This window comes from Aulonocara stuartgranti, assembly GCF_965226115.1.
Source record: "Aulonocara stuartgranti genome assembly, chromosome: 4".
NCBI classification, from domain to species: domain Eukaryota; kingdom Metazoa; phylum Chordata; class Actinopteri; order Cichliformes; family Cichlidae; genus Aulonocara; species Aulonocara stuartgranti.
The window spans coordinates 31,621,170-31,636,002 of NC_138942.1; the positions used below are offsets into that span (position 1 = coordinate 31,621,170).

The following is a 14,833-nucleotide window of genomic DNA, read 5'->3' on the forward strand; positions in this document are numbered from 1 at the left end:
AGGAAAAACTAAATTTCTTGAAAGCTTTTCTAGCAGACACCCCTGAAGCCTTGATCTTTTATCTCAATGCACAATGAGTCAGGAATATAATTTACATGCCACATTGCAGTAGTCCATAAAGTGGGCCCACATGCAGACAAAATACTGGGGCAGAGTGACAGCTAGATAAATGGAACGCTAAAAACAAGAAATCAGCAGGAAAAAACACCATAAGGCACAGTAATTCAAGGGTGAAAAGACAACAACACTATATACACACCAGGGAGATAATTAGACACAAACAAACTCAATCAAGGCAAAAATGTATGTAAAGAGAGAAAGTCAGAGGAGTAAAACACAGAGAGAAACACAAGAAACAGTATACAGGAAGAAAACAGGATTCAGTTCCCCACATTGTTTTGTTGGCATTAATTAGAGATGCTATTAGGGGATTTTTTTTGGCTTTAAGCAGAGAACCGCTAGCTGTTTTCCTGTTTGGACATTTTATGACAAACTGAGTTACAGACAGATGGCTGTAGCTTCAGATTTACTATAAAGATGTGAAAGGGTTATTAATTGTTGCATCCAAAAACTGCAGTGCAGCTATCAAATAATATCTCTCCTTCATATTTTCATCCAGGACTCAGTTCCCCACATTGCTCTGTTGGCATCAGGTGGGGGTCAGCGAGCAGCTGTGGGTCTGGTGGGTTCCCTCCATCAAATGGAAAAGGAAGGTCTGCTGGACACACTGCTCTACCTAGGAGGAGTTTCGGGGTCTACATGGTATAAACAATGACACAAACATTAAATATAATTCTTTCTTTACCAGAATATATTATAAAATAGTCATTACAGTGGCCAAGTAGAAACAATATATACAGTGTGTATGTATGTATATATATATATATATATATATATATATATATATATATATATATACAGTGCATATACATGCATGTTAATTGATATATGGGATGTTTTTCTGTTTATGTTAATTAGCTTTTGGCTTGACGTAATAAGATTTATATTTCTTTTAGATTATTTTGTGATTACCACCTCCATGCACCTAGCACCCCTTTTTGTACCAGTTAGGGACTAGTTTTAGTATGATTAGTTTTATTGGTTCATTTCTTTGGCTCAGAATGAGCAAAGAGATCCTCAGTTCAATTCAGGATCATTTATTTACTGTCAAATCACAAGCATGTGCTTGTGAAACAGGCTGCAAATGCAACAGAAACCAGCTAAAGAAGTCGTGAAAATATAAAAAGTGAACGAATAATAGTGTTTTATTCTGGTAAAATCACTGATTACAGCAAGACACTAAATCATGGACAGCCTTTTACAAATTTACAGGTTTACAGGTAGACACATCATTATCAAGTCTAACATAAAAAGAAGACAAGAAGAAAAAAAATTAACAAAGGGATCACTACAAGGTGCAATCACCTTATCTGCAACAATTGTTTTCCTATTGACGTCTGTCTTATACACCTGCCTGACTTGCTTTATCTGTTAGGTCCATGGCCTCCTTGTACAATGACTCACAATTTAGCACCAACATGGATGCGGCAGTGTCCAGGCTGTTTGATTCCCCGAGTGTTAAACTTGAGCAAGCTGTGGATTGGTTGGGTGAGAGAGCAAAAGAAGAGCACTTCTCTCTTGCTGATATCTGGGGGGTCTTAACTTCAGCTGGATTTATGAAACAGGTACCAGTGCAAGCACAAAAACAAACTATAGTTCATATAATTCTCATTTGAAATTCAGTTCTCTCTCTGCTATACAGACTAAGGCTTTCAGTGAAATCTCTGGTGTTCCATCAGATGGACCTACGGTGTCTTTCAGATGAGGCCAACAGGAATGCCACAAACCCTTATCCCATCTACTGTGCTATTGAAAAGCACTGCTTTACTCAAGGACCTATAGAAGGTACATACATACATAAAGACATGTTAGATTAGCCCCTTATTAAGTGGTTTATAATGCACTCTCGCATCTTTTAGGAAAATGGTTTGAGATAAGCCCCCACGAGGCCGGATTCACAGAGTTGGGTCTCTTTATCGAAACATCTCTCCTGGGCAGCAAATTCCAAAATGGAACGCTGCTGGAGAAAAAGAAAGAGATGGACATGGTCAAGTTACAGGGTGAGTGTTTACAGGCTGAACAGGGAATATGAGATTGGTTTGATGATGCCTAGAATATGTAGCTGATTTTACTTTCAAGTACGGATCCGATGAAGCTTTTCCACTTTAAATCACCAAGAGAACCACCAAAACTGTCAGTATCAAAAGGGCAACATGGTGGCTCAGTGCTTTCTATTGTTGCCAAGTCAGTACAGTGTAATTTTGTGCAGTCTATATATTCTTCTTATGCTTGCAAATGTTACATCACAGTTTCACAGGGCTGCAGGTTATGTGAAAACAGGAAGGTACAAGGCCACATGACTTTTAGTGAAAATGTAAGTTGTTTTAATTTATCATCTTTGCTGTTATTTATTAGGGTTTATACAGAAAAACTAAACTGTAGCTTCAGGATAGTGGGGTGTGGTTTCATTTAGTGGCCCATTAACCAACCAACAAAGAGAAGACATCTTTCTGATGCTATTTACCCATGCACTTAGAGTAGGAACAGCCCAGAAAATGATTTAGGAACTGAGAACAAGAGCTGCTGTACATTTGTCTGATCTTATGGCTGCAGAAAATCAGAAAAATATACAGGCGCCAGACCATTTAAAGATTTAAAACCAGTAAAAGGATTTAAAAATAGATCCTAAATTCAATTGGAAGCCAGTGCATGGAGCCAGGATATGGACAGCCAGGAGTGACAAAATGAATTAAATAAATATATCATTACATAATTTATTAAATGCTGATTCATTTCATTTAAAACATTTAATAAATAAATTATTTATTTGCAATTTTATTTAATTAATGGCACATAATAACAAATTTAGAGCCATCTATGACATTGCTAAGACAAATAAGCAGGAGTCCAACTGAAGAGCTATCAGAGTGATTCAAAGCTAGATAGAGCTGGCAAATCGTCAGAAATTAAAGTGTTTTTGGAAAAATTGTTCCTGATGGCAGGAGATATGATGAAAACAGTAGTGGCCCAAGAATAGATCCCTGAGGCACGAAAGTGCCAAGCCAGAAATGACCAAACAAGGCTTTAGTTGAGAGATCAGCAGATCGTGATCCACCGTGTCAAATGCAGCAGTCAGAGCCAACAAAACAAGCAAGACAAGCAACAGTCCGCTGCTAACAAAATAGCGTTCAAATTTCAGTGCAACCACAATGACCCAGACTAGTTTTCTCACTACTCTGATAACTTTAGATCCTTCTGAAAATTATTGCATGAAAACTCAACAGCACTTTCCAGTTAATCGGTCTGGAGACAAATACTAGTAAAATATTGTGAGAGTGACTGTCATTCTTTTATACATCTAAAACACATTAGAGGAAACCAGCCAAAAAAGAACTATGAAACCAACTAATTGGAAAGTATGATTGCATAGAGGCAGCCTGCACTGAACAATGGTGTACGCGACTTCCACTGCCAGGAATATAATGTAAAGCACGAGTCAATGTAGATGTTTCCTCATCTGTAGGAAGAAATAGGTTTCATTCCTAAATATTAATACAGAAGATTTTCAGTGTCTGGTGTAAAATACAAACATCTAAAATCATTTTCTCATTGTACAGGTATTTTAGGCTGTGCGATAGCTAATGAGGAGACTCTCAGAGACTTTGTCCCTCAATGGCTGAATGGTAATCACAGTTTGAAAAGCATACCTGCTACATGTATGTTGACTGTGTTATCTTAACCTGCTCAGCGTGTGTGTGTGTGTGTGTGTGTGTGTGTGTGTGTGTGTGTGTTTTAGTGTCTGGGCATTTGGACAGTGCTGCTAAGGAGTACCTGCGCGTATGGATCATCCTTGATAAAGTGATAGCTCTGACCAGAATAACTGTTAAGGACACTACTGCTCTGATGTACCTGGATAAGCTGCAGAAAATCCTAGAAGGTAAATGTTTCCAAGAATGTCTTAAAGAACATTACTTGGGTAGATGTGAGCAGAACCCCAACCAGTCACAGCAGATGGCCGCCGTTCCCTGAGCCTGGTTCTGCCGGAGGTTTCTTCCTGATAAATGGGAGTTTTTCCTTCCCACTGTCACCAAGTGCTTGTTCATTGGGGGTCAGCTGATTGTTGGGCTTTCTCTTTAATATTGTAGGGTCTTTACCTTACAATATAAAGTGACTTAAGGTGACTGTTGTTGTGATTTAGCACGATATAAAAAATTTGAATTGAACTGAATTAATAGAGTGTAGCTACTGATATTTACAGGCCAAAAAAAAAGTTGGAAAATAGAACTGAACGTGAAAGATTTATGACATTTCTTTGTAATGGCGTAATCATGCAGCAAATGTCTATCTGAAAATGCCGCAGTACCTATTAGACTCTTATCTTTCCCAGACAAGGTAAATCATAGCAAGACTGAGTCTGTGGAGGCAGAGAGTATGGAGGAAAGAAAAACTCTTTTTAACCAGTGGAGTCAGGAGCTGCTGGCAGCAGTTGAGACGTGGAGCCAAAGTTTGGATGATGGAGCTTTCAAAACAGACGGTCAGTGTACAGTATAGGTGATAAGCACACACTCTTGTCAGTGTTGGAGAGGAAAAGACAGTTTTTATTGTACTCTATTCATGTAAATGTATTTCTCCCAGTTTCTTTCCTAATAAACCAAGTAATTCCCCTGATTGCTGAATGGAAGTGGGGAACAACTGGAAACTTCCTTTACCGATACCAAGGTGAGTCAGACAATTTAAGCAACAATTATGACCCATTCCCACTGAATGAGTCATTTCTCACACAAAATCATGGCAAAGTGAAAAAGGACTACTAGTGATACTATTCCTATTGGACATACGTGACACTTAAGATTAGAAATTCTGACATTAGGATTCATCTACTCCCAGAGTGTCCACTTTTGTAAACCTGCATCTATCTACATCTACAAAGCTCAAGAGGCTACCAAGACCAACCTATTACCCTGAATTCCCATCAAGCCCTCCAACCTTAAAAAGCGTTACTCACTTTGGGGTTTTATTTATTTATTTATTTATTTGTAATTAGTCTGATGGGTTGTCTTGGTCCAGAAGCTACTGCACTTTCCACTTTGCACTTTTTCCAGTGACATACATGTCAGCTGAGTAGGTGGTCCTTTAATGTGACCAAGGATACGCTGGAATACCTACTAATAAATGAATGAGGCTGTATGCAGCCCAGACCACCTCTGAATGACCACCTCACAAAAGTAGTTAGAGCTGTACACTGGAGCTTGGATAACCCAAATGCCTGTTTGGACAAGCCAAATTCAGTTAAACACATCTAAAGCTCAGTCAATGATTACAGGTAGTGAAATAAATACCTGGGGTCAGCCATACGAATCAATCAACAAAACAACGAAGGACAAGCTGGAAAAGAATGTGCTAGCAGAGTGGAGTGGGAGGAGACGAGTGTCAGTGGTGATTTGTGACACAGAGATAGAAACAAGAATGAAAAGGAAGGTCTACAAGGTGGTGAGAGTCGCAGTGATGTATGGGTTGGAGACAGTGGCACTAACAAAAGACAGGAGGTGGGGGTGACAGAGCTGAAGGTGTCCAGGGACTCTGAATTGGATAAGCAGAAGAAAATGGATTGCTAGCACTGTCGCATCACAGGAAGAAACCCCTGGGTTTGAATTCACTGAGAATTCAGTTTACATGTTTGGTTTTTTTCAGTTCAAATACATGCATGAAGTTGGGTTAACTGGTCATTTTAAATTGATTGTAGCCCTCGGCTTTGTGTTAGCTTGTAGTGTTAATGGTCACAGTGACATCCATAATGGTTGCAAGTGCAATGAAGAAACCTAGTGAAAGAAAAGCTGATTCTCTCTCTGTCTCTGGTTCTGGGCAGAGTCCTCTGTTCCAGCTTGCCTCTACTCTAACGAAAGACTCCAGCTCATAGATGCTGGACTGGTGATCAACGTACCGTACCCTTCATTTCTAGGAGACAAGAGAGACATTGACCTGATCATAGCCCCGGAGTATAGTGCTGGAAATATGTTTGAGGTACTGTAAGATGTGTGTGTGTAACTAATCGATCATTTTTATAGTTTAATACAAATATTTATATTCTCCTGAAACTGTGTCGTGCTGCATATACTGCAACCAGCCCTTTACTGAACAGCCATAACTGTGCACAGCCATGTGGAACAAGGCCGCGTGGAAAGATATTTGCCCCCTTTCCTGATTTCTTAATAAATATTTCAAATTATCACATAAATGTCAATATTAGGCAAAGATAACCCGAGTAAATACAAATGCAGTTTATATATGATGCTTTCATTTATTACGGGAAAACAGTTTATTTTTTTATTTTTTTATTTTATTAAATTTTTAACCGTTTAAACACCATTTATCAACCGCAAAGCATCCAAACCAAAACTTGGACATAAATTTCCTAAATTATCCTCTTTTAATAAATGCATTGTTAATTGATATGTTTACTGTGAAGAAACTACTGCCAATGATTTAGTTCCCAAATATTTCATCTTCAAAGTGTATCAGCCTTAAACTAAGGCTGGGCCATACTTTCATCTAAGACCAATTTGCACCACAGTGTGGCCTGAATGGAAAGGCAGAGGAAGCAGTGATGAAAGAAGCTATGCTCAAATGCAAAAGAGATGCAAAAATATTTTTCAAAAATCACCAAAGAGTTGGACAACTAATTACAGCTAACTGATTAATTAAGAATCACCAATTAATCTGATGTGCATGTCTATAGACTGTGGGGTAATGGGAATACCTGAGGGAGACCTTGTAGACAATTAGAATTCTTGATAAGTCCTAATGAACTGTTTTCGTTCTGAGAAATAGCTTATTGACAATCTTTAAAGAATTTGTTAACCATTAAGGCGCTAATTAAAACTTCAAAATTCTGTTTCAAGTGTGCCTTATTAGAAAGTTTCAAGGTGAGGGATAAAAAATAAAGCAGCCACAATCCCTCGGGTGTTATTTGATGCCCACATAGTACTTAGTGCTGCGTCTGAAACTGTGTTCAACTGCTGCTTTGTTATCAGACTCTGACTCTTGCCCGAGACTATGCGGCCGAGATGAAAAAGCCTTTCCCCGAGATAAATGACACGATCCTGGAGGACAGTGACTGGCCGAAGGACTGCTATGTGCTGGAGGGGAAAGAGAAGGAGCCCACAATCATCTACATGCCGCTCTTCAACAGACGGAACTGCAAAGGTCTGTTTCCAAATGTGCAGCTGTGCTTTCATTGTAACTGAGCTACAGACATAAAATAAAAGGTGTCAGGTTGTATCCAAAGGTATTAAGCATGAACAAAGGAATTACTGAAATGGCAGCTTGTCAACAAAGAGACAAAAACACTGAACTGACTAAACAGTTTTCAAACACTTGTAAAAACATAGACAGACACACCACACTCTAAGGGAGAATTCCGGAACAGCAGAAATGGTGCTGGTCATAAATTCAAGGAAAAAAAAACCTTTTATAACCTTTATTTTGGTTCAAGGTGAGCAACTGTGTTAGCAGTTTGTATCTCATTTTACTGATAATTTAGATAGATAGATATCATTTTATTTCGAACATGCAAACATAATTGAAATAACAACAGAAAAAAACAAAAAACAAAACCAAAACTTAAAAATCATCAAGTTTTCATGTATATATCTGTCTACAGAATGCGTGCGCTCGAAAAGGAGTAGGATGAAGTTTACACTTTTCTTGTTCCTACCCCCTTATTTCAAATTTCTTGCTTACAAATCCATATCCAGGATTCAACATTATTTAATCATATATGGTCAACTATGTACAAGTCTAACACATTGAACATAAACAAAAAAAAAAAAACCCATTTTCAGCACCTTTACTCAGCACGTTTACTCAGCTCAAACATCTTTTAAAGATATATAAAAAATATCAAACTGGTTTCATAAAAGGTAGGCACTCATCAACAAATACACGTAGATTACTTAATTTGATAGACTACTCATACAGTAAAAACCTTGAAACTACAATATTTTCTTTAGATGCAGAAAAAGCGTTTGATAGAGTAAATTTCTATTTGCAACTTTGCAACAAATTTGGTTTTGGATCCTCTTTCATAAACTGGTTAAAAATATTATATAACTCCCCAACAGCTTGTGTCAGAACAAATGACCAGACATCCTCCAGCTTCTGTCTCTTGAGGGGCACCAGGCAGGGATGCCCACTCTCCCCTTCACTGTTTGCAATTTTTATTGAACCACTAGCAGCAGCAATTAGACAGAATTCAGTAATTAAGGGCATAAAATGCAAGAACGTGGAACATAAAATCAGCCTTTATGCGGATGATGTGTTACTCTTTCTCCATAACTCACAAACCAATATCTCTGGGGTGATTGAATTGATAAACTCTTTTGCAAGAATATCAGATTACTCAATTAACTGGTTAAAATCTACAGTCCTTCCGATTAATTGCTCCTTCCATAATTCCTCTTCTACACCACTGCAATCGGGAAATATAAAATATTTAGGTATTAATGTTTCTCCCAAGCTTGCAGATCTGACTAAATGAAACCATATCCCACTTTTAAAGAAGGTAGAAGATGATCTGGCTAGATGGAAATGTCTACCCATATCACTCATGGGAAGGGTTGCCGCTATAAAAATGACGGTCTTACCAAAAATAAATTATTTATTCTCAATGATCCCAACTAAACCGCCACAAGATTGGTTCAGATCTCTGGATTCATGCATGTCCAAATTCCTTTGGAAAAATAAACCCCCACGTATAAGCTTAAAAACACTACAAAAGACCAAGGATAAAGGAGGACTAGAACTACCTAACTTTCATCACTACTTCTTAGCCAACAGGCTTCAGTTTATCTCAGGATGGCTAAAACATACCCTCTTAGATGAACCTTGGCTAGATGTAGAACAAGCACTTTGCAATAATCTAGAGATCTCAGACCTACCATTTATCAGCTCAAACATCCAACGACATGAATGCTTCAGACTAGTTACACAATATAGGATCAAGAAGAAAAGATTTTTAGAATATCAACAAATTAAATCCATAGTAAAAAAGAAATTTAAACCGGGTCAAGTTGAACTACAAACACCACCAAGTGTGGTTCAATTTCTTACTCTTAAAACCCCCAAATTACTTTCCAAAATATACAGAATGCTTTCTAAAACAGATGAATCAATATCACTTCCTATTGCAAAATGGGAAGCGGATTTATCAGTTAACTTAGACCAAAACTTCTGGTCTCAGATTTGCTTAAAAACCTTTCATCTAATTAGAAATCCCAGTCTTCAATTAATTCAATACAAAATACTACATAGAGTGCACTATACAGGTCATCGGATGTTCAAGATGGGCTTTACGTCTACCAACAACTGCTCACACTGCCAAACCAATTCACCGGACAATTATATCCACGATATGTGAAGACTTATCAAAGTGTCTGAAATCTAACATTCCAACTTCCCTTTAGTGTGTTTGTTGGGCAGCTTAGATAATGTCACTACAGAAAAGAATATAGCCCATATGGTTTTCACTGCCCTATGCATAGGCAAGAAAACAGTCCTCATGAACTGGAAAAATAAAAATAATCTTAATTCTAACCAGGGGTGGGTGGTCATAGTTTGGTCCCACCTTCACTGCTGTGATTGGTGTGGGGGTAGGGACAGGCTTGGGGCGTCGGGGGGATACCCAGGAGCATCTTCCTTGGAGGGCTCAATCCGGGGTTGCGGTCATGGCCTATTAAGGGCTCTGTTGGCTCTTAGGTGATGGTTTCCTCGTGGCTGCGTGCAGCGGGGCTAGGGGAGGGTCTGTGCTGACGGACGTGAGTTACTGACCTGGTAGCCTGGCTGCCCCTGGGTGGGTCCGGGATGGGCGTGAGGTTCTGGGGGTGCTCCGTCTCTGGGCTGGGGCCCTGGCTGGGCCTTGGGGGCTTGGGTCCTGGTTGGTGTGTTGCTGGGGTTGTGGGCGGGTGGGTGTATGGGGGCCCAGCCCTGGCGCAGGGGACTGCCAGTACATTGAGCCATCTGGGGGGCTCTTCAACTGATGGGGGAGGCTGTTACATCTTGCAGGAGGTCTCCTCTCTTCAGGGACTCTCTCTGCAGGAGGGGGAGATATAGGAGAGGTGGAGGAAGATCTCAGCCTGGGCGTCTATTGTCTTGTGTCGTCTGGAAGATGAGTGGATGACGGGGTGGGTGAAGTTTTCTCCGAGGTGGGGCCAGGCGGCGCTGCTGAACTGGGCCCCGGTCCGGATGGGCCTGGGCCCCCTTTCCCTGGCGGGTTGCAGAGTATGGGGGTGCCTACTGGGGTCAGTGGGGGAGCTGGCCCCAGGGAGGGGTCACTTGCCCCTCCCTTCCTTCCCTCCCTAACTCCAGCTGCCTCCCTCTTCCCGCTCCAACACAATCACCCACACATGCAGGGCCTTGGGGTAAAGGTGTGTCACCAGGGTGCAAGGGAGGCATACCCCCCTCTGTCCCCTTCTGGCTTCTTGTGCCTCAATTTTATCCCACAACTTAGACATTCCCATTACTCACACTCTCATAACACATACATATAGGATCTTGGGGGTGGGCACGCTACATGGAATCCAAAAGACCATCAGGGTGTACACCTCACCCCTGGCGCCGTTGCCCACCTCTCAATTTTAAATACATGTAGACATTGAGGGCTATCAGGAGGGGCTATGCACTTACCTGCTGCTCTCTGGCAGGTAGCTCCATGCCCTCCTGGGTTTTAAATGGACCTTAGAACACACATGCATCAACACTACAATGAGCGGGTGGAGGGAGGTTTGGAGTCTTCACACATGCCACGGCTGCCGAGGCGAGCCGTGTGGAGTTGGAAAAAGGACCCAAGAGCAAGCAGTGTATGAAAAGATTAGTGGAGTTTATTTACAAGGTGTCAGTGGCAGGAACAGAAAACGAATAATGAGACAAACTAACGGAAACCTAAACTGGGAAAACTAAAGAGCAACTAGAAATCCACAGGACACGGGGTGAAAGGCAGAGAGACGCAGACTGACGGAGGATACAAAAATGCAGAGAGACACAGATGAATGCAGAAAAGCGCGGACTTACATGGAGTAATACAGACGAACTGGCAACAGGCAGGAGAACACACAGGGCTTAAATACACACACCAGTAATCAGGGGATAAGAGACAGGAGGGCAACACAGCAGGGAGAAATCAGAGCTGACGGGACAGGGGAAATGTAAACTGAACACACTCACATCAGACATGAACCTTCAGAATAAAACAGGAAATTAACAGACAGAGAACCAGACAGGACACTGAACATGACAGGCAGACTCATGAGCAGACACAATAACACCATGGACAGACAGAGGGAACACAGAGAAGTGGGAGCAGGCAGGCAAAGAACAGAAACCTAACAAATGGCAAAATCACAACAGAATACACACTCGGAATAAACAAAAGCATAAAGAAACACAAAACACTGAGTCCTCAGACTCAGGACCATGACAACACCCCCCCGTTCTCTGCGGCCTGCTGGAGCGGGCGGGCGGGGGGGCTGGGAGGAGGAGTTGGCTGTCCAACTGGGGTCTGGAATGTGGGGCCTCCCTGCTGCTGCCGAGTCGGGCAGTCTGCTTCTCTCCACCGCAGGGAAAAGGGTAACACTACCTGGGTCTGGGTGCAGTTTCCCCCTCCAGGGGCAAAGGTACCTAGACCTGGGGCTTAGAGTACGCTTTGGGAGTGTGATCGTGTGTACAGCGTCTCTTTATGTCTGTCTCCACGTTGGTTGAGTGTGGAGTAAGTGCATATGAGAGCATGAGGGTGGGAATGGATGTCTGTATCTGTGTGTGCCTGTTTGTCTGTGTCTATATGTCAGGTTGGGTATCAGACGTCACCTCTCTGGGGACATCTCAGGCCCTCCAAGGTATGGAGGCCTATCTCCCCCACCACTTCCCCTGCCAGTGGCAGACGCCCTCAGGCGTTGGTGGTTCTTTGTGTCCGGGGATGGGCGTCCAGGTACACACCAGCTCACTCCTGGTGGCTGCTTGTCGGGGCCTGGAGCCTGGGGCTCGCTCGGGCCACTTTGAGGGTGGGGTGCCCCCGGCCTCTCAGCCTGGGGCTCGGTCACTCAGGCACAGCTGGCTGCCGGCGGAGCTCACGGGCGCGTCACTGCAACCCCCCTGGCTTCTGCTCCGCGGCTGCTGAGTGAGCCCTCATCTGGGACTCTCCTCAGCTCTTTCTGGGACAGTGGCGCGGCTGCCCCTCTGTTGGTCTTCCTTGGTCTCTTGTGTTCTGAGGGCCTCTGGATGTCCTGAGTTTTGATCTCCTCCATACCTGCTTCATGCCCTGGAGGACGGGGCTGAGGCTCCTCCACACCCTCTAGCAGATCATTACATGAAGGAACCTTTTAAAAAGAAGCACGCTCATGCTCACAGGTGTACACACGGGTGCTCACACACACAAACTACACCCTTTTTGGCAGCTACCTCAAAGTACACTGTGCGCTGTCGACCTTATGTGCTCCACAATAATGTTTAATATTTAGTATTTACTGTTATATTCACATAGATCATCGTGATGTTGTTTATTATGTTGCTCTTTTCTTTTTTCTTCTGCTTGTTTTCTCTTTTTTCTTTCTCAACAGGTGATCCAGGTGATTGATATATGTATTTTTTGTCTGCTTATTTTGTTGGTTTTTGTTTTTTGTCCTTTATCCCCGTCCCTCTTCTCCGCTGTTTTTCTTTCCCTCTTTCTTTCTCCCCTTTCTTTTCCCCAGTCAAATCTGTCCCGTATTTAGCAAGTGAAAATAAAATAAAATAAACAATAAAAGGTGAATCAAATAGACCATTACAGCAAGGCTGGGATGGTCTATTTGGTAAAGTAAATCCGTTGGGCATCTTTCTTAGCCTTTAGACAATAATTCTGATGCCAAAAAGCCAAACGGGACAGGCAAATAAAAAAATAAAAAAAAGATATCTAAAAAATATATAGCTTTATTTGCTATTTCTTGTTGCCAAAGAGGTCCAAAAGGTCTAAAAGGATGAGGAACCTACATAGTGCTGCAAACTGAAGCTTATTGTGATAAACAGAATAGGTGATTGAGGCACTTTACTGCTTTTTTGATAGATGCAGAGGAGTTCAAAGCAAAGATGGATGAGTTCTCCACCTTCCAGCGTCCCTTCAGCCAGGAAAAAATCAAGTTTGTGTTGGAGACGGCGAAAGAAAATGTGAAGAACAACAAGGAAACTCTGCTGAAGGAGATAAACAAAGCTGCTCTCCGCAGACATAATAAGTGGTAGGGATAGCTTCGAGTGCGACGGAGTGTCAAGTGAGACGGAGTGAGACGTAAAAGAAATAGGCATAATCTTGCATTGCTGTCAATGTAGGTCACTATTCTCACATATCTTTCAGCACGTCATCTATGAGGTCACTGTATGTCTCTGTAGAGAAGGCTGATTTGTAACAGAAGTTAAAAAAAGTCATATCTGTGTATTACAGAAAGATGTGGATGGAAAATGGATAAATGTGTGACTTACAGAAAAGCTAACACACCATCCTTTTTCCTCCTCTATAGGAAGGCTGGCGAACCATAGCTCGGTTTCTTGTTCGGGCAGCGTAAATCTTTGGTTCATGATGATACTACTGATGATAATATTGAAGCTACATGAAAACAGAACCCATATATAAATCATCATTTAAAGTACTGGCAGTGTGTTATGTGTCTTATTTTTGACCAATGTGCAATGTGTATGCTACAGCAGCAACAGCCCTTTGCTGCTGTAGCAACTCCAACTATACACCATTATCTGGAGCAGCTCTTATTCATATCAGTATTTGGAAGGAAGAACACAAGATCCTTGTGTTCATCTTAAAATGCATTAAAGTATGCACGTGACCCCCCCAAAACAAATAAAACCCCACAGTGGGACTTCCAAAGAGCTGGGCTGTGCTATCACTGAGTTTAACATACATAATTAAAATGCCAAACAGTTTGTGCTACACAAGTAATTATATGCATCACATCCACAACTACAACCTGTGAAATGAACAGTCCTAATAAAAGATGCATGTATTTAAATCAGCCCAGTGATAACTAGCTGACTAGTTTAACATAATTTATCATGAGAGAAACAAAGTTCACATTCGTGTAAAACCTTTATAAATAAACAACAAACAAACCAAAAAACGTGGCTATTTTTTAACAGAAGTTTTAAATAATAATGTGAACATCTTTCTGACCTTGGTGTGTTTTCCCCCTGGCTTGTAGCTGGTAATTGACCTTAGCAATCCAGACTGTCCTGCTTCTCAAAGTGCTCTTGTTAATATTTATTGGTGCACTATGTTACATTTTTAATAATATATGCTAGTAAAAAGTGACTGATACATGCTACCCATGTATGATCACTGATACTGATGATATCAATATCATGATGGCAGTTTTGTGACACTTAATGAAATCGTAATATAAATTCTAAGTTATACAATTCACAACCTGCCATGTGTTTGAGGAGAATGAACTCTTATCTAAGCTGTAGTCCAAAAATGATGAACTACTTGGTGGTTCAATCCTTCGCTGCTCCATCCTGAAATCACGCCAATTAACGAACTTTTATTATGAAGCCACACGCTGAGCCTTTTCTCCGTCGCCATGTTGTTTGTTGTATGAGAGGAGCAAGGCGTGGATCGAGACGGGGTTTAGTTATAGTAACTTACAGCTAACGCCAGAGGTCGCACAACTTCCACGGGACAAAGTCGGAGCGTGTTTATGTAGGTCAGTACAGCCAAAAGTATCATCTAGCAAGGCCATCTACA

The 14,833-nt window shown here is 41.5% G+C and overlaps 2 protein-coding genes across 3 annotated transcripts in view; both read left to right on the plus strand.

Annotated features, from left to right (window-relative positions):
* Positions 1-13,724, plus strand: part of LOC309704689 (cytosolic phospholipase A2 gamma-like) — a 17,346-nt gene extending 3,622 nt beyond the window's left edge. Inside the window, exons 3-14 of one of the 2 annotated variants that reach the window (XM_082530058.1) lie at positions 620-762; positions 1,496-1,685; positions 1,800-1,905; positions 1,980-2,120; positions 3,678-3,743; positions 3,857-3,997; positions 4,448-4,594; positions 4,696-4,779; positions 5,927-6,081; positions 7,092-7,263; positions 13,148-13,316; positions 13,596-13,724. In XM_082530058.1, coding sequence (XP_082386184.1) covers positions 620-762; positions 1,496-1,685; positions 1,800-1,905; positions 1,980-2,120; positions 3,678-3,743; positions 3,857-3,997; positions 4,448-4,594; positions 4,696-4,779; positions 5,927-6,081; positions 7,092-7,263; positions 13,148-13,316; positions 13,596-13,614 — 1,533 coding nt within the window. In that variant the 3' untranslated portion in view covers positions 13,615-13,724. The remainder of the gene's footprint in view (positions 1-619; positions 763-1,495; positions 1,686-1,799; positions 1,906-1,979; positions 2,121-3,677; positions 3,744-3,856; positions 3,998-4,447; positions 4,595-4,695; positions 4,780-5,926; positions 6,082-7,091; positions 7,264-13,147; positions 13,317-13,595) is intronic. The other variant, XM_082530059.1, reaches the window with a different exon arrangement.
* A 1,052-nt stretch (positions 13,725-14,776) lies between these two features.
* LOC309704705 (carbonic anhydrase-related protein 10-like) overlaps positions 14,777-14,833 on the plus strand; it is a 170,309-nt gene continuing 170,252 nt past the window's right edge. The window contains exon 1 of the mRNA XM_082530098.1: positions 14,777-14,792. The gene's annotated coding sequence lies outside the window, so the exon portion shown is untranslated. The remainder of the gene's footprint in view (positions 14,793-14,833) is intronic.